The sequence below is a fragment of the Melopsittacus undulatus genome, unplaced genomic scaffold (assembly GCF_012275295.1).
Source record: "Melopsittacus undulatus isolate bMelUnd1 unplaced genomic scaffold, bMelUnd1.mat.Z mat_scaffold_74_arrow_ctg1, whole genome shotgun sequence".
Lineage (NCBI taxonomy): Eukaryota > Metazoa > Chordata > Aves > Psittaciformes > Psittaculidae > Melopsittacus > Melopsittacus undulatus.
In genome coordinates, this window is record NW_022994562.1 from 47,449 (window position 1) to 71,004 (window position 23,556).

General features: G+C 54.3%; 2 protein-coding genes across 2 annotated transcripts; both read right to left on the bottom strand.

Moving 5' to 3' along the window:
- Positions 1–1,310: 1,310 nt before the first annotated feature.
- Positions 1,311–5,074, bottom strand: LOC117438860 (hydrocephalus-inducing protein homolog). Its single transcript, XM_034074247.1, has 6 exons — positions 5,054–5,074; positions 4,194–4,327; positions 3,269–3,405; positions 2,294–2,421; positions 2,015–2,206; positions 1,311–1,331 (listed from the first exon to the last, which is right to left on the bottom strand). Exons 1-6 carry the CDS (start codon positions 5,072–5,074, stop codon positions 1,311–1,313), a joined length of 633 nt encoding a protein of 210 aa, XP_033930138.1.
- A 2,019-nt stretch (positions 5,075–7,093) lies between these two features.
- Positions 7,094–21,179, bottom strand: LOC117438861 (hydrocephalus-inducing protein homolog). The gene is made up of 11 exons (XM_034074248.1): positions 20,973–21,179; positions 19,188–19,307; positions 18,444–18,578; positions 17,694–17,893; positions 15,820–15,944; positions 14,147–14,348; positions 12,486–12,657; positions 9,402–9,501; positions 8,247–8,320; positions 7,683–7,835; positions 7,094–7,108 (listed from the first exon to the last, which is right to left on the bottom strand). The coding sequence occupies exons 1-11, from the start codon at positions 21,177–21,179 to the stop codon at positions 7,094–7,096; spliced, it is 1,503 nt and encodes a 500-aa protein (XP_033930139.1).
- Positions 21,180–23,556: the final 2,377 nt, after the last annotated feature.

A 23,556-nucleotide genomic window follows, 5' to 3' on the forward strand; every position in this document is an offset into this window, starting at 1 on the left:
ATTGATATCAAGCCAAAGGAAAGAAGGAGAAAAGGCTTTCTGCCACTCTCGTGGCAGAAACCCAAACCATGGGAGGCTGGGGAAGAGAGGAGGAAATGAGAAAACCATGCCGGTTGCCACCTGGAGTTTTAGCCTTTAGATTTCATCTCACCTTCATTTTTATGCCCCTTCCTTGGGCCTCATCAGTCAGCTTCTCTCCCAGGGAACATGGAGGCAGCAACAAGCTGTTGGGGCTGTTGTCATCTTTCGGTGTCCGTAGGGGCTGTGCACAGAAGGAAGAGAAACCATAGGCAGGATGAGTTTCTTGACCTTCACCATGTGAGCAGGCTCCCCAGCTGAGCCATCCCCTCCCACATTCCTTCCCCCCCAGGGGAAGGGATTATCCAAGTCCCTCTGCAGCCTGCCAGCAGAGCTGGCTTACCCTGGAAGGCCACCAGCCCTGCGCACTGCCCCCGTCTCCCTGCACAAGCCTGGCCATGCTGGAGTGCTGGGAATCTACAGAGTGTGCACAGACCTTCCCCCTCACCTGCTCCTCAGCAAGGTGCTGCTGCTCAAACTGCACTGAGTAAACCTCACAGGGCTTCTTCACCACCACTGTCCCCTCTTCCCCATGGCTCTGGGGCAGCAGCGGTCCCAGCTTCAGCTCTGCGGGGATGGACTCCAGCCGTGGCTCCAGACCACGTCCCAAGACCGGCACCTGCAGGCGTTGGCTGCTCTGGCAAATCTGGATCTGCAGCTCGCCCCGGTAGCACTTCTGCAAAGAAGCAGCGCAGAAAGCTCCTCCGTGAAGCCCCAGCTGACAGCACCTCCAAGTCAACAATCGCCCAGGGTCAGGGGTCTTGTCAGCACCTCCAAGCTGAACCCAAAACAGGTATTTACTTAGAGCAGGGGCTACAGCATCTGCATGGCTCTCAGGAACTGCAGCGAGTCCTGCTCTGGAGCATAACTGGACAGTTGGCTACCAGGTGGATCTAAAATGGGCTCTCAGAGGTTTTCACCTGGGCATGGGGGAGCGCAACGCTCATGAGAAAGGTCTGCTTCCTCAGACACAGTCCTGGCACTGCAGCACCAGGCAAACATCAGCTGTGTGCAAGAGGCACCTGAGCTCTCACTGGACACAAATAAGGATCATCTTCTCTGCTCAGTGCTTGCCTCTGGTCAAAGCCAGACACGAGACGCTGAAATCTCCACGAGCAATTGAGATCCCTGGGACTGTCCCCAGGCATGGAAGCACTTGTGTCCATCCTGTCACACGCTACCAGTTTCCAAGTCACGGTGGCCACATGCAAACTGCCTTTGGGAATGCTCCATCATTTAAGCTGACTCCCAAACTGCGTGGGAACGTGCAGGGGAAACTGAGGCACAGGAAGCTCCACGTGGAGGCAGAGCTCATCCCCCGCTCCCTGGGCTGGCCTCCCCTTACCACACTGCCCTGCCAGACCTCCTGGCGTGACACCCACCAATCTCACCTCTTCCGTGGGTGAAAAACGGACTTGGACGTGGCACTGCTGTCCTGGAGCGAGGCTTCCAGCTGAGGGCAGCACCTCAAAGCCACAGGGCACAGACTTCATCTCCTCCAGCAGCTTCTGGTGCTCGCTCCCTGGCAGATGTTTGTCCACCTGCGCACACAAACCAGTGGCGTGAGGTCTCCTTGGTCTGTGAGGACAGACCCTCGGTTCCTGCAGTGCTCCGAGATGCTGGCACGGTGCAGGAAGCACCTTCATCCCACCCAGACGTGGCCACCACTGCCTAGAACTGGAGGGCAAACATGCTGGCAGGGCAGGCAGATGGGGAGGCAGTGTCCTCAGAGAAGGAGGAATGGGTGAAGATGGCAGAGAAGTGAAGCATCAGCTAGTGAACAGGCCCAGGTGAACCAGCCTTGCTCTGTACCCTCAAAAGCTTCCTCAAGCAAGCTGCAGCCCAAGTGCTCAGGCAGCCAGAGGGGCACAAAAGGCAAGAGTGGCAAAGAGAACCCAACTGAGAAGTTGTGTGTTACACGTTGTCTGTGCTTTACCTCCTGAACAGGATCAGTCATGCTGATGGCCCATTTACAGGGGACCTGGAACGTGTTGTGGAGCTGGATGGTTTCTTCCTGGCACTGCCCACACTGGACAGCAGAGAACTCCAGCCTGTCCCTGGACACGCAGAGGGACGGCTCAGCCACCATGGCACGGAGGCGGACCTGGAATGTGGGGCCTCCTCTGACCTACAGAAGGACAGAGCATCCGGTTGAGAGCCCACCCGATACTCGCTGCTGTGCCCAACCTGCTGCCTGCCCCAGAAGCTGGAGTACCTTGATGGGCAGGAGCACATCCACTTTTCCCAGGGGCAGGTTGGCACTTTGTGGGTCGAAGCACACTTCAAATGTCTTGCTCTCACAGGAGGGCAGGCGCTTCACACGCTCCAGGCACACGCTGAAGCCTGAACACAGCAAAATAAAGCAGCTGAGATACGCAAGCAACAGGAAATGGCTCAGAAGCACGGTAAGGCCACAGGGGTGTCCTGGCTGGCAGCTCTCTGAAAGACCCCTTTGCATCTCCAGAGAAGCTGCTCTTCTCCCTTTGGCACTGCCCAAAGCAAAAGGACTTTCACAGCCAGAATCCAGGGGTTACATAGTAAAAAGAAATCACATTGCTTGAGGAACTCCAGCAATTCCTTCATCAGGCGTCTCAGGGAAGGATGCATAGACCTCTCCAAAGGAGAATTGCCACCTAAGATACCAAATGCTGGGGTGTTCCCTGGACAGCGGCTTAGAAGAGACGACTGGCCACCCCGCAGACAGCAGTCACCATGTGGTGGAGCTGCAGCCTTACCTCAAGGCCTCTTTGGGAAGCCTGTTTCCATAGAGCAGAGGATCCCACAGGCCGGTCAATAAAGGCTGAGCAGAAGTGCTCTGGCACTATGAACTCTAAACAAAGCACTTCCGAACCACAGAGGGTCCATCTGTTTGCAACATAAACCCTCAGAGTGCACAAAGAAACTGGGATGATGCTCACAGGAGCCAAGAGCAGAAGATGCTGAGAGGCGATCAAGGTGATCAGCCCTTCTGGCCCCTGCTATCAGATTTTAGGGCAGCCACAGGCAGAGCAGGTCTCTGGGCACTGCTCACCAGAAGTCAGGCTCTTGAACAGGGCACCCAGCATGGGGGCACTAAGGAGGAAAAAGCTGTCCAAGGAAGTACTCAAATCTCCCCGTGACCAATGGCTTCAGCTGATGTGTCAGAGATAGCTCCTTCAAGCCCCTGTGAAGCCTCTCCACCACAGGTTACCTGTGTTATACAGGACATATCCATCAACACGGAAAGATGCAGGGAAGTGCCCAGTGTTGGTGATCTTCACCGTGTGTGTGTGGATGTCACCGGGAACAACATAGCCAAGGTCCAGGATGTATTCGGGCAGCTCAGCTCTGAAAGGAGGAGTAAGGACACTGTAAACCCCAGCATGGCGTGGGCTGGAGAAGCAAATGGAGTGGATAATACTGTATTCACTGCTCTGAAAGCTCAAGCCAAGCCCAGGAAACCCAAGGCCTGAGCACCCAGTAATAACACTTGGCTAAGTCATGGGGAGTGCAGGGCCTAGGATTTATCAGCCACCAATGGGATCTTCGAGTGACTTTAAAGTGGGTACTGGACACAGTTCCTATGCTGCGAAAAGCCATTGCAGAGAAGTCCACTGCATCTCCACTGATCTCAATCAAACTGCTAAGCTGGTGTCCAGCCCAAGCCTGAAACTGCTTCAGGACCTTGTCATAGCATTTCCTTGCAGAGGCCTTTTGGCAGGCAATCCCATTTGGAAAAGTGCATAAGGGATCTGGACCATTCCCTGCTCTTCCTGCATAGTGGGGTCTGTTTCTTGGCACAAAGACGCCGGCTTTGAGATGCCCCTTTCAGAGCTGGTCAGCAGGGCTGGTGCCTGTGCTGTCTGCAAGGGCTTGCTCGTCTGCACCCCTCAGCTCCGAGAACAGAACCCACCAACTGTGGGGAGGGGAGCACCTCCAGAGCTCAGGGGAGCACTGTCCAAGCGAGGACACCGAGCTGCCCACAGGGAGCACATCATAGCTCTCAGCATCAGGCCCCTTCTGAAGTCCTCAGCTGTTCCCAGCTCTGAGACACAAGGAGCTCTCAGGAGCAGGCCTGCACTGCTGGCTGTTACCCTCGGGGCCCCTGCACACAGGCTAAAGGACTCCCTACTAACTTGAGAAGCCTCCGATGGACACGCTGGTGAAAGGCAGTGTCCTCCGGGGGACGGGAGCTGAGAGCTTTCTGCTGCTCCACGGCATGTTCCTCCATCAGCATCTCCTCCATCTGCATCTGCAGCTGAGCATCCCACTGAGGAAAGTAAAGACAGGGGCTGCTTAGCAAAGGTCCTTCCCAAGGCACAAGCTTGTCTCAGGTGGAGGATCCCACCCTGCTCTTGTTGAGAGAGGCGATGGAATCATTCTGTCTCACTGCTCAGTGTCTGGGACACTTCCTGCTCTCTCAGGCAGGATCATAGCTCCAAAGAAATGAACTCCAGTGTCTCTCCCTGCCCAGTTATCAAAGCTGATCTGGACACATGGACAGACAAGCCAGAAACCTTCCAAAGCTCCAAGTATGTCCCTGCCCCCAGTTAGTGCCAAAGCAGCTTGGACAAAAGCTCTCCTGGAAAGGGAACCATGAGAGAGCTGGAGCCTCTCAGAGATCCAGAACACAGCACAGCCTCAGGGTGCATTCAGCCTGCTGCTTTACACTCTGTAAAGCTGGCAGGGCTCGGCCAGTGAGCAACAGAACCCCCAGCACCGACGTGAATGTCCTTCAGAGCACCATAAACCCAACTGCTTGAGCACAGCCCTTAGCATCTCCTGGGGTAGTCAGGAGCTGGTGCATCTCCAGGAGGGACAACTCCCAGAGGTGGGCAGCCCATGGGGCATGCTGAGCTGACACAGTCCATGGCCAGGGCTGTGCAGGGAGGCACCCAGTGCCAGCAGAGCCCTGGGCACAGGGCCGTGGGGCGCAGGGGCTCCAGTGACACGCAGGAGGGTGGCACGTGTGGGACAGGGCAGCAGCTCTACTCACCATGGTGCCCGAGTCGTCCATGCGGGGCTCAGCTGCCACAGCCTCCCCCAGAGCAATGGCCTCGTCTCTCTGGCTGCCTTTGTCCAGCTTTTCTTGGGCCTTTTGGAGGATCTTCTCATATTTGGCGTTGCCTGAAAGCACAGAACACCACCAATAGCAGTGGGGCAGCACAAATCCCATGGAAGACGGGAAGCCCCATTCCCCTAACACGCAGACACAAACTGCTCCAGCAATGGAGAGAAAGGCACTCCTGCTGCATCTCACCCCCAGCCGTCTTTCTCGCCACACAGGAGCATCTCAGCCCCACAACGTGATGCAAACCCAACCCTGTCAAAATCCCTGCCAGCCTCTCTTGCAGCTTCCCTGTGCTTTTCTGCCCAGCCCTTATCTTCCAAGACCTCTGCCATATGCTGGCAAGCTGTGCAGGATGGTTCCTGCGGCAAAGCCACACGGGCTCGTCTGCCAGAGACCAAGGAAGCAACCAGAGGGCTGAGTTTGCCTGACAGCCCTGAAACCTCCAGGCCTGGCGGAGGTGCCTGTGAGCTGCCCTATGGGCATATGGCATGGGGGAAAGCCAGGTGACCTTCCTGGGAGCAGACAGGCAGTGCTCACCTTTGATGTTCCTGGGCAGGTCCAAGTGGATCCTGGGAAAGGTCCCTTCTCCTTTCAGGCAGACTTTTTCTGGCTCCAGGTGACCCACTTGGATCTGGAAAGCCCTGCAGAAGACTCCAGGCACTCCTGGCAGGTAATAGACTTTCAGCACTTGCTTCTTGCCAGGTTCAACATAACCCTGCGGGGCACAGAAGAGGGAGGGAGGTAGTGTACCAAAGAGGACTCAGTGGAGGGATGGCTCACACCACAGACACGCTGAGGACACAAGACAGCTTCTCATACATAAGGAAACATCAGACATCACCACCTCCAGCTTTCTTGTACCCAAACGCCCGAGTCTCCTACACCAAGATGCAGTATGTCCTTCAGAGGCCTCGCAAGGCTGCCCTCTGCTCAGCATGAGCACAGCTCTTCTGCTGACAGGGTTTACCCTCTGCTAGCCAGAGCCAGGCACAACAAACCAAAGCTCTTTCACCAGCTGCTCTGGAAGAGCACTGAAGGGCCTGCGCTTCCAGCAGGGCCAGCAGCTCCTGGCAGCAGCTTGCAGGAGAGGACATCAGCATGTCATCCCTCAGGCGGACAAGCACTGAGGAAGGTGGAAGCCACTTGGCCCTTTGCTTCCTCTTCCCATTGCAAAAGGGCACCAAGGCAGGAACACTGCTCCAGCTCTAAGACACCCAGGCAGGATGACAACTGGGATGGAGTGATGCTCCAGTGATGGCACAACCAGAGAGCTCAGCACTCAGCTCCAAAGAGCTCCCGCAACCACTCGTGCCTCCCACTGCTGGTTGCTGTAGGACAGCAGAGCCAGCAGCGGCCAAGGCCAGTCAGGGGCTCCATTAGGATTGTGCTCGATGCACCTCCTCTGCCTCTGCAGCAATCGCTCACAGCCCCGTCTCTCTTGCCTGGTTTTGGATGGGGGTTGTGTGCTCATTCCCCCTATTTTCCCCCAAAACTCTCTCCTGGGCAGCCTGACACAGGCCGGGTGAAGCCCTTGTGCTACTCACCATGCTGGGCACGACCAGGGGCACGCCAGGCAGAGGGCTGGCTGCAGTGCCTGTGCCGGGGCTCAGCACCACAAAGGCAAATCCCAGCTTCCCACTGTTCTGCAGGGTCACTGCTGCTTCCGAGACTTTGTTAAACACCTGAGGAGAGGACAGAAGAGCAGGAAGTTACAGGCACACGTCTGCTGCTCACAGTTTCATTCCTCTTCCATTGGGTCGAAAGCAAAGGAACACAGCCCAGAAGCAGGGAGCGCACAGGAGAGATGGGCACTGGGCTCTCTGGGTTAACCCGGACAACCTGCAACTGCAGGGTACCTCTGAGCCCTACACAGGGACAGGTATTTGTGGCAGAGGTGCAATTACAACCATGGAAAGATCAGGAAGAAACCAAGTAGGGGACACAAGCCCTCTGCACTTGAAGGTGTCACCCAACAGCGAGCTGAAACACAGGAGGAGGCACTGAGGCATTTCAGGAGAAAAGGCACCTGCACACAAGTATTTGTGGGCAAAATACAAGCCAAAAGGGAGACAAACAGGGCAACACACACATGGCCAACAGCTGGAAACAGCTGTGGGGTTGTAACTGGAAAGAAGTACAGTGAGGGTTATTCTGGGACACTCTATCCAGCTACAGTGACTGGAAGCCCAAGTCAGCTGCCTCCTTGGCCGATGAATCAGGAGCATTAAAAGAGAGCACCTCCTTGCACCTCTGGCTTTAGGAGCCCATCAGCAGATGGACATCTGAGGGACACATCCCTCTGGAGAGCAACACTGGGATCCTGCCTGTCCCAGGAGGCAGCGGTAGTTCCCTCCAAGAGGGGGGATTCCCAGCTTTGGGCTGGGCTGGAGATGGCCATTAAACACCAGCTTGGAGCTATCACCCAAACGCTGGACTTCCGAGCCACAGAGCCAGCAAAGCAGCTGGGAAGGGGGGAGAGCCCTCGACCCGGAGGGCAGCAGCCCACCGGTCATGGCTGGAGACAAGGAGCTCTGACAAGAGCAGCGTGCGGTACCTGCAGCCCGCAGTCGATCTCGGTGGTGTCCAGGAGGTAGCTGATGCCTGAGGCCTCCCCATGCAGAGCCACCTCGTAGCAGGAGTCCAGAGCTCTCTCCGGATACACCACGCTGAAGGGAGCCTCAGGAACTCCTCTGTTGAGCAGGAGCACCTGCAGCAGCAGCAAGAAAGCAACATGGAAACACATGAAGAATCCTCTTTACTTACTGAAGCCTCACTTCTTTTCTACTTTAGCAATTTACATCTGTAAGAGGCAGAAGATGCTGAGCGCTGCTGCCAAATACAACAGGACAAGTTCTGCCTCAGGGCTTCTTCATGCAAAGCAGGGATAACTTCACACAAACAGAGCCACTCTGGCCTTATTCCCCTGACACAGAGCACTCCACTTGACCTGCAGTGGCAAGGACCTGCTCAGCACCACCAACTTGATTCAGACCCATCCCACACCTCCACCAGGCTCACTGCTGCCCACGAGCCATCCGGATCCACCCCATGCCCTGCCACCTGTCCTGCTCACCCCACAGCTGTGGCTTGAGCCAACAAACACCTTCCCGACGCTCACCTGGTCGCAGCTGAGTTCCACCTGGGGCCCGACGCCTTCCCCGCTGATGCACAGGGGCAGCCTGGTCTCACAGCCTGTGGAGGGAAATCTCTGTGAGCGCAATTCCTTCTGCTACCCGGCACTTTCCAGGTTGTCTCAGTGCTGCTGCCGGTCCCTGGCCTGCATGGAACCACCTCCAGATGCTCCAGGAGAAGATACGGGACCCATCTCGTCCCTCAGGAGATCAGCCTTGGGGCTGGTTTCTCATTTCTAACCAACCCCCTGGGATGGTGTCTCAGAGAACCACAGAATGGTTTGCGTTGGAAAGGACCTCAAGATCATCCACTTCCAGCCCCTTGCCATGGACAGCGACACCTTCCACTAGACCAGGCTGCTCCAAGTCCCATCCAGCCTGAACTTGAACATTGCCAGGGATGGAGCAACTTCCTTGGGCAGCCTGTTCCAGTGCCTCACCACTCTCACAGCAAACAATTCCTTCTGGATATCTAAACTAAATCTCCCCTGTTTAAGCTCAAACCCATCACCCCTTGTCTCATCCCTCCAGCCCTGGAAAACCAGCCCTCTCACTGAGCAGATCACATAAGCCAGACATGTACTGCTAACATGCACATCCCTTGGTGCAAAGGCAACCGAGATCTCAAGGCTTACAGCCAAACTCCAGGGTGGCTTTTTTCCCTTAGATTTGCTAGTGATGACAGAGCACAAGATCTTCAGTCTGAAAGCTGCTCTCAGCCACTGAAGCCTGAATCCTGGCTCAAATTTTGGACGAGATCTCACTGCCATCCCATTCTACTCTGCACACAAGGCGAGCAGCACCAGGAGGAGGAGAGAGCCAGGCAACCAAGACTCATCTTGGAGGTAAATGGTCTACAGGCTCCTGGTGCTCCTTCATTAAAGCTGTGTGTGTTGCAAATGCTGGCAAACCCGTGCCAGGAAAGCTTATTCCTTCACTGCTTTGTCTCTTCTAGGGTCAGGAAGCCAGGGCCAGGCATCCTGAGCCCTGGCCTCGGACAGGAGACCACCGGGAACCGCAGGGACAGCAGCATGTGCCAGCACTGTCCTCTTGAGTCCTCCAGAGCTACACGAGATCCCAGTGGGCTGGAAGAGTGTTTGTACCTCCTCTGTGGGAACAGGAGCAGGAGGAAGGAGCTGTACCTGAGATGTCACAGTAGGCTGCCTCTTGGTAGACTCTGGCTTCTTTGGGCTTAAAGATCACATTGATTTCAAGTGAAGAATTTGGCAAGATATCTCCCTCCTGAAACAGAAGTGACAGCAAACCATTTATCTTCAAACAGCACATTCTTGTTGCCACTACAGCCCTGTAAGCCTTTATTTAGAGCATCAGCAAAGAGCAAGGAGCAAGCAACACTTGCCAACAGAATTTATAGGAGAGCTTGGAAGCAGCTGCAGAAACACCTTCCAAAGTCCCTCGCCTTTACTGGCACCCGGAAGGGGCTTTTGTTACCCTCAGAAGAGACTGAGCTCTGGCTCAGGGATTTAAGTCTGGGCCACGCTACCAGTTTCTGCAACTCTCTGCTGCTTCCTCAGGGTCTTCTCTCTCTGCTGCTCTCCCACAGGATCCTGGCACTGGTGCTCAGGCCCAGGAAGCCTTGTCACACATTTCAGCAGGCACCCCTGGTTTCTATAGGCTCTCACTTCCTCCAACTGCCTTAAGCAAAGGCACCTCGTACAGCCCTTCAGCCCCTAGCATTACAAATACACTTGACGTAAGTAGCTACACCTCTGGCAACCGTAATAACGCTCTACAGGAATTCAATATTGAGTTGACGGAAGCAGATAAAAACAACAGAGTCATTTTTCTATCAGCACAGCCAGGCTCTGATTCCACTCTGCTCTTGGCTATTCTCAGGAATTTGTCCAGAAGAGCCTTGAACTGACTGGAGCCTCCAGCACTCCTGCAGCATCAATATTTACTAGCTACGGTTCTGCCACTGACACAGCACTGACAGCTTAGAGGACAGCCCCACAAAAATTAAAGAGCTACAACATGGGAAGTTATTGGCCTGCAGCTGCAAGTAGTTCCCTGATGCACAACCTGCTATGAGTCAGGAGAACACGGGCAAGAACAGGCAGAGAAGAACCCTTTCAAACACCAACCACCAGTAACTGCAAAAGTCTGAAAGAGTAAAGTCACTTGGATTCTTCTCAAAACCTGCACAAAGTCCCCATGTGGGACAGGAGACACTGCCCATGACACAAAGCCCTTGCTGCCCCGGCCTCCTCCCATTCCTGCATCCCCATTCCTCTAGCCAGGGCAGCTGGAGCTGGCTCAGGGCCTCAAGGCATCTGTCTGACTCTGCAGTTGATCCCGGCCCCAGATAACCCAAACTCAACATCACAACCCTGAGCTGCCACTGCACCAAAAAGTACAGCTTCAGCAAGAACCTGGAGAACACTGCAAAGGTGCATCTCAAACACTGAGGAGTGCAAAGGAGAGCCCAGCAGGGTTACTGCGAGTGCCCAAGGCCCTGGGGGCATGATTTGCTCCATACCGAGACCACACTGACTGCTGCCATCATTCTGTACACACTCTTTAACTAGTGCAGGAGGGAGCTTAGAGCTTTGGGCACGTGCCATTGCTTCCTTTACAAGCTAATCAGAGGAGGGTGCAGCACACACCCTCTTGCCAGGGATGATGCCTTGCTGGCCACCAAGCACCACAAAGCCATCCAGTGAGGCACCACGATCATCACAAGGGACACATCTCCATACATCCAAGGTGCTGCTGGGTCCCAAGGCACTGCCAGATTAGACTTCTCTAAGGCACCTGAGGAAAAAGCTTATGGGCTAGCACTAAAGCCTCTCCTTTTCTAGGGATCAACACAGCTCTCAGGAACAATCCTGATACAGCACCCCCACTGGAGCCTTGCATTCATAGCCTCCATCCCAAGAGAACTGACCCAACACTTAACAGGCTCAAGAGCAAGACTCTCCATGGGAAAAGGATTGTTCCATAAAGAATGAAATTCATGGAAATCAAGAGACTGATAACGCTGCACAAGACAGCAGGGGAGAGACTCCTGTAGGAGCCTGCTTTGATTCAGCCCTAGAGCAAACCATGTAACAGGAACACGGCCATTTAGGAAAGGTTTCCACTCACAGCTTGGGGCCAAGCTACACTTCACGTCTCTGCATCATCGCATCTTGATGTGGACAGGACTCAGCCACAATTCCAGACCTCCCCTTAATGCACCTCAGGAGCTCAAGAGCAGCTTAAGCTCATTGTGGAGACACAGCAACTGGAATGAAGCAGGAGCCCTGGGGCACACTCCAGAACCAGCTCACACACACCACAGGATGCTCTGAAGGCTCAGCTCAGCAGCTCCCACTCTCCCCAATATCCCTGCTGCTCTGACACAGCCTCTTGCTCACATCGTGCTGCTGCCAGCTACAGTGCTGTGAGACCGCACTTGTGCTGGCACTGGTGGCTCTCAGCCTTACATGCGCTGCAGGAGCAAGCAAGAAGAGAACAGCAGCCCCTTCCTCAAAAACAAAATCAAAACATAAACTAGTTTCACCCACTGGAAAAGAAAGAAGAGGTTGGGATTATTCCAGGCTTCACTCCAAGATGAGAAGGGATGTTGCACTGCTCAGACAGCAGCCATTCTTCAGCTCAGACCATGTGAATACCCACAACAACAGCTCTGGCTGATTGAAGGACATGGGGGTTTTGCTTGCATCACCAGGAAAGTGAGCAGTTTTCTCTACCTATCTGCAGTAGAACTCAAAAAGCTTGTTTAAACCTGCCAGCCTTGTGTCCAGGCTCACAGACGGCACTGGAAGGGACACTCAGATGTGGTATACATCCAGGTTTTAGGAATGGATTGCTGTCCCCCCGATTAAACTTGGGCTCAATTTGGACTCCTTTCCACAGGAGATCATTGCATTCTGCAGGTCAGGATGTGCACCAGTGGCCTTTCTTCACCCCCATGCGCTACGTGGAAATGTGTCCTTACAGAGAGTAACTGATACCTCTGAACACTGTGAGGACACTCATGAAGCGCCCTTCATTCACAGCCCTTGCAGCAGAGCCCAGCCTGGGGTCGGCTCTTGCTGCTGCTCAGAAATGCTTTCTGCAACAAGCGCCCCCAGCCTCACCAGAAACCTGATGTCTCCTCTCTTGGCACATGGAGCAGCTGACGTGGGATCTGCCAAGGGACCTCATTCAGAGAGGAGAAGGACGAGGAGCAGGAAGGGAGGTTCTCAGCCATCACTTACCATGGGCACAATGGTGAAAATATCACTGCAGAAAGGCATGGAGGCTCCCTGCACCTCTGTCCCCTGGCTCTGGGAGGTGCAGACGGGAAGGGAAGGGTGTTCTCTGAGAGGGGGGACCACCCCGTGCTCCTTAGGAACATCAACCAGCTTGTCCTCTTCCTGCCTCTGCAGCCTGTGCCATGGGAGAGACGAACCAAGGAGATCATTGAAGAAGCAGCAGATTTGCAGAGCCTGTCGTATCCGTGCACGACCAGCAAAGCACTTGGTGAGGAAGAGCAGCAGCTCAGCACGGGGCTGACCCTGAGACACAGGCTCCCCCATGGATCCCATTATTCCCAGCACAGCAGCGAGTTTTACTCCTCACTGACAAGCTCATCAGAGGTTTCTTAAAGCTGGCAGCCCTCAAGAAAAAGCCTCCTGCACTGGGAGGGGAGAAGCAACTGGGTTTCAGCTGCATGTTACCAGCAGCACACTTTTCCCCTTCCCTTTTGCACCCACAGGGATGAGAAGACAGTATCTGCACTGCCTTGCGCCAGAGGATCCTGGTGCACTTCCAAAGCAAACCAATGGGTTTGGCATCCCACCACTTCAGTGACACAAATGGGTTTCTGTGCATGAAAACAGAGGTGCCAAGAGAGGAAGGGACTTTGCCCAGCATCACCCAGGAAAGAAGTCAGGACCAGCATCTCTGAATGCAAACCCTACGCTGAGACTTGAACCACCTCATCTTTTCCCTCATTTTGGCCTCCTCTGCAGAGCTACAATGCAGTTAACCTCTGCCTTTATTGCTGGTTGCAGCAGAAATCATTCTAGTGGTTAGAGATCACAAGTGGGAGATGAGAGGGGAGCAGTGCTGCACAGTGGTTGCTCCTTACTGGGAGCCTGAAAAGTTGCACAAGGATTCCCCAAGTCACAGAAGCTTTTAAGTCTCATTTCCAGTTCATCCCCCCAGGCTGTCAGTGTTTCTCTGCTGCCTGAAATGGCAATTTCAAAGCTTCACCAGAGGCACCCTTGGAAGAACCTGCCCCATCTCTCACCACCAGGACACAGGTTGCTGAAGCCCAAAAGCAGTTCCAAGTCCTGGCTGCCCTCCCTTCCCTGCACAGCCCTCCCCCTCTACATCTGCCCAGCCGAGGAGCAAGGCCAGAAACACCTCCTTGGGCCAGAAACCAGGACACTGGAAGGCAATTCCCCAGCCTACAGCAGGACGGCCTCCACCTTCTGGGCCGAGCACTGTATCCTGCGTGTGGCTGGAAAAGGAGCCTGACACCTTACCAAAGAACAAACTGCTTGAGTATCATAAGAGTTGTGCCACCTGCAGCTCTTCAGTGCTACTGCTCAGTGCAGTCCCAGGTACCAAGTGCTGACACCTGCCTCAGCCTCATGGACCCTCCGCAGTGCACGCAGCTCTGAACTCAATAGTCTGTGGCTCCCAAACGTGAATTTGCCCTGAGGCAAGCCAGTGATTGCAATCAACCTTCTCTCCCCAAAACATCATCCTCAGCTGTAGCACGGGTGGGACTGGAATGGCAAGGGTTAAGCTCAACGCTGTGCATGGCTCTGTCTGCCCTAATCCCTTCAAAAGCCCCAAGAGCCCTCTGAGGCTGTGTTAGTTTTCCCCTGGGGCATCTATCTTGCTGGGAGGAATCTCTCAAACAAACCTCAGCTTCTGCCGCTCCTCCTCTTCCTCATCAACAAAACGCTTCCACTGGAAGTGGGCTGTGATGCCACTCCGGTTGTGGATGACCAGGGAACTTTGCTTTGACAGCGTGAGGGAAGTCTTCTCAACTGTCAAGGAGCTCTTGTCCAGCCTGATGTCAGCATTTACAGCTGTTCCACAGAGGCTTTTGTGAACATCTTCACCTGGAACAAAGCAAAGGCAAAGTCTTGGCTCATCTCACTTGCTGATGGAAGTACAAGGAACGGGGCAATCTGCAGGCAACAGGAGAAAGAGCTGCAGTTCTGAGCTGCATCAGCAGTTCCCCACATCAGGACATTTATCGTATCCTGACAGCTGCACATGAGATGGCATGAGGATGTCCTGGCACCACCTTAGGCACCTTATTTTGGGGGGTGTTCGTGGAGAATTATCCCCAAGGTGACAGCATTTACAGTGAGACTTTGCAGATGTGCCCGGGTGCCCTTTGGGCTGCCATCCCACTCAGGTCACAGGGAATTCTACATCCAAGTCACTCAGTGACGCTGAGGAGCCCCACCTCAGTCATGGCTTGCCCAAGCTCTCCTGCAGGCAGGAGATGCCCCCACTCTCGTGTCATCCTCATCTCCTGCTCCTCAAATATTGGCCATAGCTCTCATCTCAGAAACCAAGCGGAAGCATTTGAAATGAAATGGACAAGGGCAGAAAGAACAATGGCAAGTACAGAGCAGCTTCTGTGCTGAGCTCTGCACTCAACAGGGTGCTATGGGGCCCTCGGATCCATCTGCCAACTCCTTCTTTTGCTCCTGCTGCTGTCACAGCCAAGTGCCTCACCAATGCCAGCACATTCTTCCTTGTCAAATGTGCTGCTGTTACCACTTCACCACTGGAGAAGTGAGTCCCTTCACTAGAGTAAGTGTCCGCTGGAAAGCTGGAGACTTCCAGCATCAGAGCAACACGCACAGCAGCACAGCCATTCCCAAGGGTTTCTGCAAGGTCCTGTTCACCACCTACCTTCAGACATCATTACACCCTCACATTACTGACTCCAGCCCTAGCAGCAGCTTCTTCCTAAACCTCACCATTAAATAACTGCTGCTCACAAGGGGGGTTCTACAGAATCACTCCCAGGCTACAGCAATGCTCAGAGCACCCTAATGGCTACTGCTGCCACACTAACTGCTCCTCACAGTCACAAGACCTCAGCGTGGCCCAGCTCTCAGCAGAGCACTCACTGTACCCATGCATCACATCACAAGAAGAGGGTCTCTACCTCAAAGGCCTTGCCAGGAACTGTAACACAACACATCGGGATGAAAAGCAATGACCAGTCAGCAGAGCTCTATGGGACAAGTTGCAGGCTCTTCAGACAGCTCTCTTGCACGTTAAAAGCCATCTCCTTTTCAATCAGGCTCCTTGCTATGCCTTCTTCCCCAACGGAGCACCCAGAATATTCCCCATTGCCCCCTGTGCACTGTGCTTAGGAAGATCTGCTGCCTTGTTACAGGCTGAAATATTCCAGCACAGCAATATCTGGCAGCCAGCATGGAAGCTTTGCTCTACCCAGCGTGAAGGAGTCTTGCAGAAGGGATTCAACAGGACAATGAAGCCATCAGACGATGATGGCAGACACTGCTCTCTTTGGAAGGACACACCGAGGGTGCACCAAGCACTTACCTGTGTCATAGTGAACAATCATGGGACTTGTATAAACACCGGTCTTTGGTGGGTGAAATTCCACCGTGACTTGCATCGCTTCTCCAACGCCAAGAGTCCCAATGGAGGGATCCACAGAGAAAGGGCTGCAACACAAAGAGAGAGATCTGGGCCCTCCGTTAACTTTGCAGTCTAGTTCACTTCAGCTCTCTTGTGCAAGCAAGGAGCAAGCAAACCACAGGCGGTACAAGAAAACCAGAGCATCCAGAGCAAACAGAGTGGGTGACTCTTCCTGCTGAAGAATCCCATGCAGAAGAACCCTGCAGAGGATCCCGTGGTATAACATGACCTCAGCCCCCCATCCTCTGCACACAGTTCTCAGCTCTTCACCTCTGCCATCCAGTTACTCACAATTCTACGGTTTTTGTGTAGCTCACTTAAACTTTTGTAATGCTTCCCATTTCTTTATTGCAAATCGGGACTGAAATAGTTCATTGTTGAAGTTTGGGGACTCTTAAAACCCTTGTCAAGGAGCTCTCAACACATGCTCTGTCACCCAATAGAGTAGTTGGCAAGTGCATTGCAAATAGATGCTAGACTTCACTGGGTACTTATTGTGGTGGTGACAACTAGGCCTGGAAATCCCGGAAGGAAACTGTACAGTGATTTACAAGTTCCTGCCCATGGAGCTCCACAGGGAAAAGCAGCAGCCTGCTTAAAGAGCACCCTAGAAGCCTGCTTAAACAGCCTTGCCAGCCTTTGGCAGAAGCTCCTCTCAGACCCTCGTGTTTCACAGGAGACAAGTTGAAAGTCTTCTGAATCCCGTTTCCTGGAGAAGAAACTGAAGCAGCTCAGGTGCACCAACTGAGACGCAGCAGGTCTTTGGTGCGTTCTTAACCTCAGCTCCTGCGCTGAGACCTCTGGGACCAAGCAACTCTCAACTCCCAGCCAACTGAACCGCCTGCCTTGCGGATGCAGTGTCATAAACACATTCCCCTCTCCGGTGCAGCAAACTGGAAAACCAGTGACTGGCTTCTGAGACCAACAGGAACAGGACAGGCTGTCTGCAACACAGTTCACCTCAGGCATTTGATGACGGGACCACCAGACTACCGTGAACCTGTGGCCTCCCCAAGACCGGGTGTACTTGGTTCCTAGTGGTATGGAACCATTTCAGAAGGTTATTTGTGACCACAAGGGTGCAAACCAGCTACTCAGCTACTTGAGCCCTCTCCAGGAAATGTGGGAGAGAGACAGCTCCAGGAGAAAAGGCCCCCAGCCCTTTGCAAATGCACCAGGCACTTGGAGCATCTTTCACCTGTGCCCTCCTTGGCTTTCCGGTAGTCCACTTCTGAAGCCACCGCCTGCTCCTCTCCACTTCAGAGCTCATTCTGCTTAGGCATATTTGGTCCCAGGCACCAGACCAAGCCCACGGGAAAACAAAGGCCCTGGACCACACACTCTTATTGCCAGGGCCTCCAGAGCAATTGCTTTCATCTATGATCTCTGCTTGCTAATATAGACACAGCTGCTGATCAACTCTTCAGTGCCTCTCTCCAGCTCATTGCTTGCCCATTTCTTGATGCTGCCTTTGGGCTCCGTGACCTGAGCCCCTCGAGCTGTCCTCTGCCACACAGCACCTTCTGCAGCACTCCAGCTGCCTTCCTACCTTGGCTCTTCCAATCCAACAGCATCAGATCTGCAAGATGCTGCCTTGGAGACACCACTGCACTGTAAAACTTGCTTGCAGAGCTTTCTCAAAACACCGTAAGCAATGGCAAACCCCACATGTCCTGCCCATGTCCAGCACCTCAGATGCTCTGCCTCCTTTTTCTCACTGTTTACAACTCCATGAGCACACAACAGCGTTTTGCACAAGAGATGAGCTCCTTTACCTCAGAGTGGTGATGCTGTAGCAAGCCTCCCGCTTCCCCACGTTGCGCACCAGCAGAGTCTTCTGGGTGCTGAACCTGACTGGACACTCAGAGAAGTTCAGCTGCTCAGGGAAGTCCAGGCTGGCTCGGGCACCTATGGCTCGGATAGGCACAAAGAACTTCTCCCTCTCTGTGATGATGATAAGCTCCTCAAAATAATCCTGCAGGGAAAGAAACGAGCTCAGCACAGTGCCTTTAGCACCATGCCCGTGCCAGAAGAACTGCTGCTGGTTTCTGTGACTCTCACAGTAGCATTCCATAATGTACTCGCACTTTTTACCTTCATGGCCTTTCATTACAGATTATTTCACAAGCAGGGGCAGCCAGGGACCATGGGGCAGATCCTCTGTAGTTTTCTAGAGGCATGCTGCTTGAGGATAGGACAGACTAGTCAACTACATTTAAGCAGCAAACACAAGATGAGTAAAAGGCCATGCACAGGCAGCAGACTCTCAGCCCTCAAGCCAACAGACATTCCATTAAATATTCCACCACTGAAGGACAAAAGAGCCTGAAAGAGGCAAGAGCCTCCAGCCTATGGGAGCACAACCTTCAGCACCAGCAAAGAGTCTCCCCCAGGTCTAGATCCAGTGCAACCCCACTGAACCCAGGACACTTCTTCAAAACCCACACCAGATGCCTGCTTTGGAATCCAGCCCTGCAGGTTCACCTTCCCCTCAAGGCACCATCTCTAGGGACTTCCACTCTCACCTTGTTCTCATCAGGTCGGAAAAGGATGCGGTAGGTTGAAGACGTGCCCGGGGCTACCTTATAGTCCTCATCACTCGGGCTGATCAACTCAAAGTAAGGAGAGTTCCCCAGGATGACGTTCAGCAGACGAGGAACCTGCACGAAAGACACACAACTATGATTTTGTCACTTGGGGAAACTTGAGAAGGGACCAGGACAGGCCACGTGACAGCCTCCTTACCACCTTCCCAAAACACTTTTAACTCTGAAGGTACACGCACGGAACACACAAGGCTGGACTTGAATCCCCTTTAACTGCTCCTGCTAAGCTAGCCTCTTTCCACTGCTCTTCCCTGTGCTTTGACAGGCACTTGCACACAGGTGGCTGAACAGGCTGAGAGAGGAAAACATGGCCTGCCAGAAACCAAGACTGACCAAAGAGCCACCAGGACACGGTGCACACTCGAGGTAAAGCATGACAGCAGGCAAGAACTGCACAGCCCTTGACAATCCCATCAGTCCAGGGCTTTCAAGGGGAAGCATGCTGGCTCAAAGAGCTCCTTTGGGTAGATACCACCAGTGCACGGCCAAAACCAGAATCCCCAGCATGGGAACATTTCCCCCATCTTGCAGAATAACGCTGGTGAGACATTTTATTCTGCATGCGCTGCACTGCAGCAGGGAACTTGCTCTGCTGCACACCATGTGAATTCCACTGCTCTCCTCCCCCAGCCCAGTGCTCAACCTCCACAGCCCAGCACTTACCCTGTCTTTGTTCCTCAGAGCTAGCGACGCTATGTAGAACTGGTGGGGAATGTAGTTCTCAAACACCACCTCGGATGGGAAAGGCTGGAATGACCTCTGGTCCCGATCAACTGCTGAGAACTGCAGATGCAAGACAGAGCAGAGAGAGCTTCAGCTGCTGGGAGAAAGATTAACGAAGGAAGATCCCACACTCATCTCCAGTAAATACAATCTCTTGGTGACTACATCTGCCCAGCTCACGCTAGGAGATGGCAGCTCACCCACCTCTGCTCTCAGCTCAGCAAAGGGTTCTGGACCATGCTGAGCAGCCTCAAGCTAAGAAGCTCTTTTGGAGGCTCTTTCTTCAGGTTGCCTTCTCCAAAAGGCAAAGCAGCGCTCACCTCCAGCAGAGCCCTCTGCTAAGCTGCTCATTCAACTCCAGACACTTGCTGGAACAGCCATCAGCACTCAGGGAGCAAGCAAAACCCAGCAGTTTCCATGAGCCTCCACAGGAAACAAGTTGCAGGTGAACTTCCCTCTGGGACAGCGACACTGAGTCCCACACATCCCACATATCTTTTTTTGATGGAGAGCCGAGAAACCAGGCGGAAGACACCAGTACCAGGGAGGAAAGGCCAACAAGAAAGTAACAGGGCAGTTGGGAAACAGATAAATGAGGTGAATGCTGGATGGGGATGAAGTTCAGCTCTTTCCCCAGCATTACTGGGCAACTTGAGCTAGGCTGCAATTCGTATCCCCTCTCCCCAGGAGCTTTAAAGTTGCTGCTTCACTGGATTCTATCACTGCTGGTTTATTTAACAGCACTGCAGAAGCAGCTCTGAAAAGTACACACAAAGAACAAATGCTGACCCAGCAGAGGCTTTACTTGGAGATAATTCCTCCCTGCTTGGTCTCCCCTCTCCCAGCTGCACTGCTGCCACTCGAGACACACAGGCAGGTCTCCCGCTGCCCCACAAAAGCCACGGTCAGGCTGAGGCCAGAAGCTGTAGCACTGCCAGTTATTTGGGCGCCCGTCTTACGCGTTCCCACCTCGTGTGCCGTCTGGGGCAACCCTGAACTGATGTGCTACAGCTCACTTGCTGGCAACTTTCTGCTCAACAGCCTACCTCAGTCGTCCACCCACCTGGACTGGCTGTTACACTGAGCAGTCCTGCAAGAAAAGCAGCTTTAAACATCCATCTAAGAGAGCACTGATCCAGGGAAAGCGCATCCACTCTCCTCTGCCCAGGGCGATTCCCTGGCTATCCAGCAGCCTGAAAACTCAAACACCCTGGAAGGCTCCCACGCCTTCTTCCAACCCGTTCATGCATTAGTGCAATTGGGTTTCTTACAGCTTAAGTACTTGTCACAGGCCCTCAGCCTTCAAAGGCCACTACTGCCACCATTGAGGGAGTCCTGTGACCCCAAGCACGTGGCAGTTGACTACAACAAAGCCAGAGGTGGCTCTTTGAACAGCAGGATGAGAAACAGCAGCTCCTGCCCTTGTGTCTTGCCCCAGCCCTACCCCCAGTAGCGTGCTTTAGTGACGGTAGCTCAACTCCAGCAAAACCCACCAACTGCAGCACAGGTTCCATTGGCTTCCTGCAGATCAGGACTTCAATGGCTCACTGCAAACACACGTTTTGCCTTTCCCCCAGCAGAAAGAACTCCACCATCACCAGCAGGAAATGACAACAGGACCTAATCATCAAGCTGCTTGGGTGAGCTGGAGGCAAGTCAGCCACAAGCATGTGCCCTCTTCAAATAGCACGTCAAACAGCAAGGAAAAGGCCAGGGAAAGGCTACCTTTTGATGGCAGACTTCACCCATGTCCCGAAGCTGGGCAGTCCGGGGCCGCCTCATCTCCCGAGGCCTCGCCAGCCTTTGCTTGCTGCTGAGAGACTCTTCTGCCTCTCTGACCAGCTTGGGATTACGAGATGCTACCACTCTGCTCTGGAATCCATCCGCCCTTCTGGAGGACCTCATGGGCCGGGGGGTCTTGCCACTGGCCATGTCGCAGAGCTCACCTGGAAGAAGCAACATTTGGACAATCCACAACCCCAGAACCTTAAAGCCCCACACCCATGGAAGCCTGGAACCCACAACCTTAGGGAAGGGCCCTTAAAACTCACCCACTCCCAACCCCCTGCCATGGCCACAGACACCTTCCACTAGAGCAGCTTGCTCCAAGGCCCATCCGACCTGGCCTTGAACACTGCCAGGGATGGGGCAGCCACAGCTTCTCTGGGCAATCTGTGCCAGGGCCTCGCCATTCCTGGCACACCCAAAGGACTCCAGCCTCTGGCATCCTTCCTAAGTGCAGAACGCAGGCCCTCCCCACCCTCACTCATCATTAGACCACATTTAGGCTCCATTCATAGACGTAAAACCCCACAACAGACAGCCCCTGAGCCAAAACAGCCTTTTGCTCTGGGTGCAGTCCCACTAGCCACGGAGACACACCAGGGGCTGCTGGCACTTCTCACCCTTCCTGCAAGGAGCCTGCTCATGTTTCTAACTAACTCAGCACAGAGCTCAAGACTCTGGTTAAGAACCAGAGTTTCTCAAGGCTACTTTGCCTGCCTGAAGTTACAAAGATTAGCTGGCAAAAACGGCTCCTTCCAGCCAGGAAACCACCCCACTGCCCAAGAGCACTTCTCCATGCAGAAGGATGCCCTCATTGTCACTTGGTAACACCCAAACTCGAGGCTCCCTACAGCCATTCCAGGCTGCCACAGCAGGAAAGAAGCAGGAAACCATCAAAGGCACAGGAGCAATTAGCTCAGATCTAAGGAAAATCCAGGACGATATTCCCTCCTGCTTCCCTGTGTTCCACAGCACCTCTGTTGTGTGCACTTGCTCTACACAGCAAGACAGCATCTAGGCAAAGATGGCCATTCCCTGCCCCTCGACTCTCCCCCACACCCTGCACGCAAGGCAATCACTTCATGCCTTTACGCCCAAGACAGCTACAGCACGGCACAAACGGTGTTTGTGGTGCTGGGCCCTTGGCAGCTTCAGGAAACAAGGCTACCGGTTCCTTTTGTTCTTGCAACAAACACCAGAGCTCTGCACTGCCTCTGCTCAGGAGGACCTGCTGCAGCAAGAGCTGGCCTTTAAAGCTGGAAAGAACTGCTTGTCAGGGGAGAAACCTCGTGGGGATGATCCAACATTCATCTGATTTCAGGGTTTATTACCGGTAGGCTCTTAACTGCCTCATTCGTCCCAATTCTCCAAACTGTGATTTCACTTCACTTGACACGAATCCTGTCGTCACCCCCACAACGCTTATTTCCAGAGGGCTTCCAACCTCCACAGCCCGGCCAGCCCAGCAGCTTCCCCTGAGCCCTGGAGCAAGGCTCTTCCCCAGCCCCAGAGCCCGCAGGGACCAGCCTCCCAGACCAGCAGGAAAGGAGCACAACGGAGCAATCGGGCACATCTCCCTGCAGGGGCAGGACAAACCAGCACCCAGGACACAGCACCCCTCCAGCCCACCACCCCGGGGCTCCCTGCTCCCCACCTCACACAGACAAGGCTCCCTTTGCTGCAGGACCTACAGCCTAGCTCCAAGTCTCTACCATCGCTGCAAGCCGCACGGCAGTTCCACAGCCCCTTCAAGCCCTTCTACCTGCCCAGCCCTGCTCTTAGCCCAGGGGTGTTTAAATCCTGCGGCTATCACGCAACTGCCCCATCCCTGCTGCCAACGGAGCTGCCTCCTCCCTGCCCAGGGCCAGACGCTACCTCAGCACGGGTGATTCACGCTTCTCCTGGAGGATTCCTCCCCGCAGGGCCTTGGCTCCCCAATGCCCTCGCGCTGCTCGGCACCTGTGGGCAGCTGGAGGGACAGGAGCCGCCTCGGTGGGGATGCTGCCCACCAGCACAGCAGGGAACTGCTGCTGGGCTGCCAACAGCCAGGGGAACCTGGGCACCAAAGGACAGGGCTGGCACCTGGGCTGCCCAGCCCCTCTCCTCAACGCTCTGGCTTTGCCAGCTAGGGCAGGGTTTCACCAGCGCCTCCACGAAGCAGAGCTCAGAGCCTGACAGTAGCTCAAGCCTGCTCCTGCCTCAGTGCATTGAGCAGCAGCAGCTCCCTCTATGTCACAATAGGAGAGGTCCACACCCCCCGGAAAGAACGTGCTCACCCTCCCGCACCACTTCCACACCAAGGCCACCACCACTTGTGGCTCTGGGATTTCTCCAGCTCCAGGCTGGAGTGGAGACCCTGCTGCTTCCTGCCTTGAGCTCTCTCGCTATCACTGTCGGCTGCCTTGTCTCTCCTCTGCTGGCTTCCACGGCCACTGCAGGGCCTTGCTAAAGTTACAGCCTTGCAGATCCCTGCAGCCCCGCTACGCCTTCAATGTCTGCCCCGCACTGAAGGGCTGCAGCACCA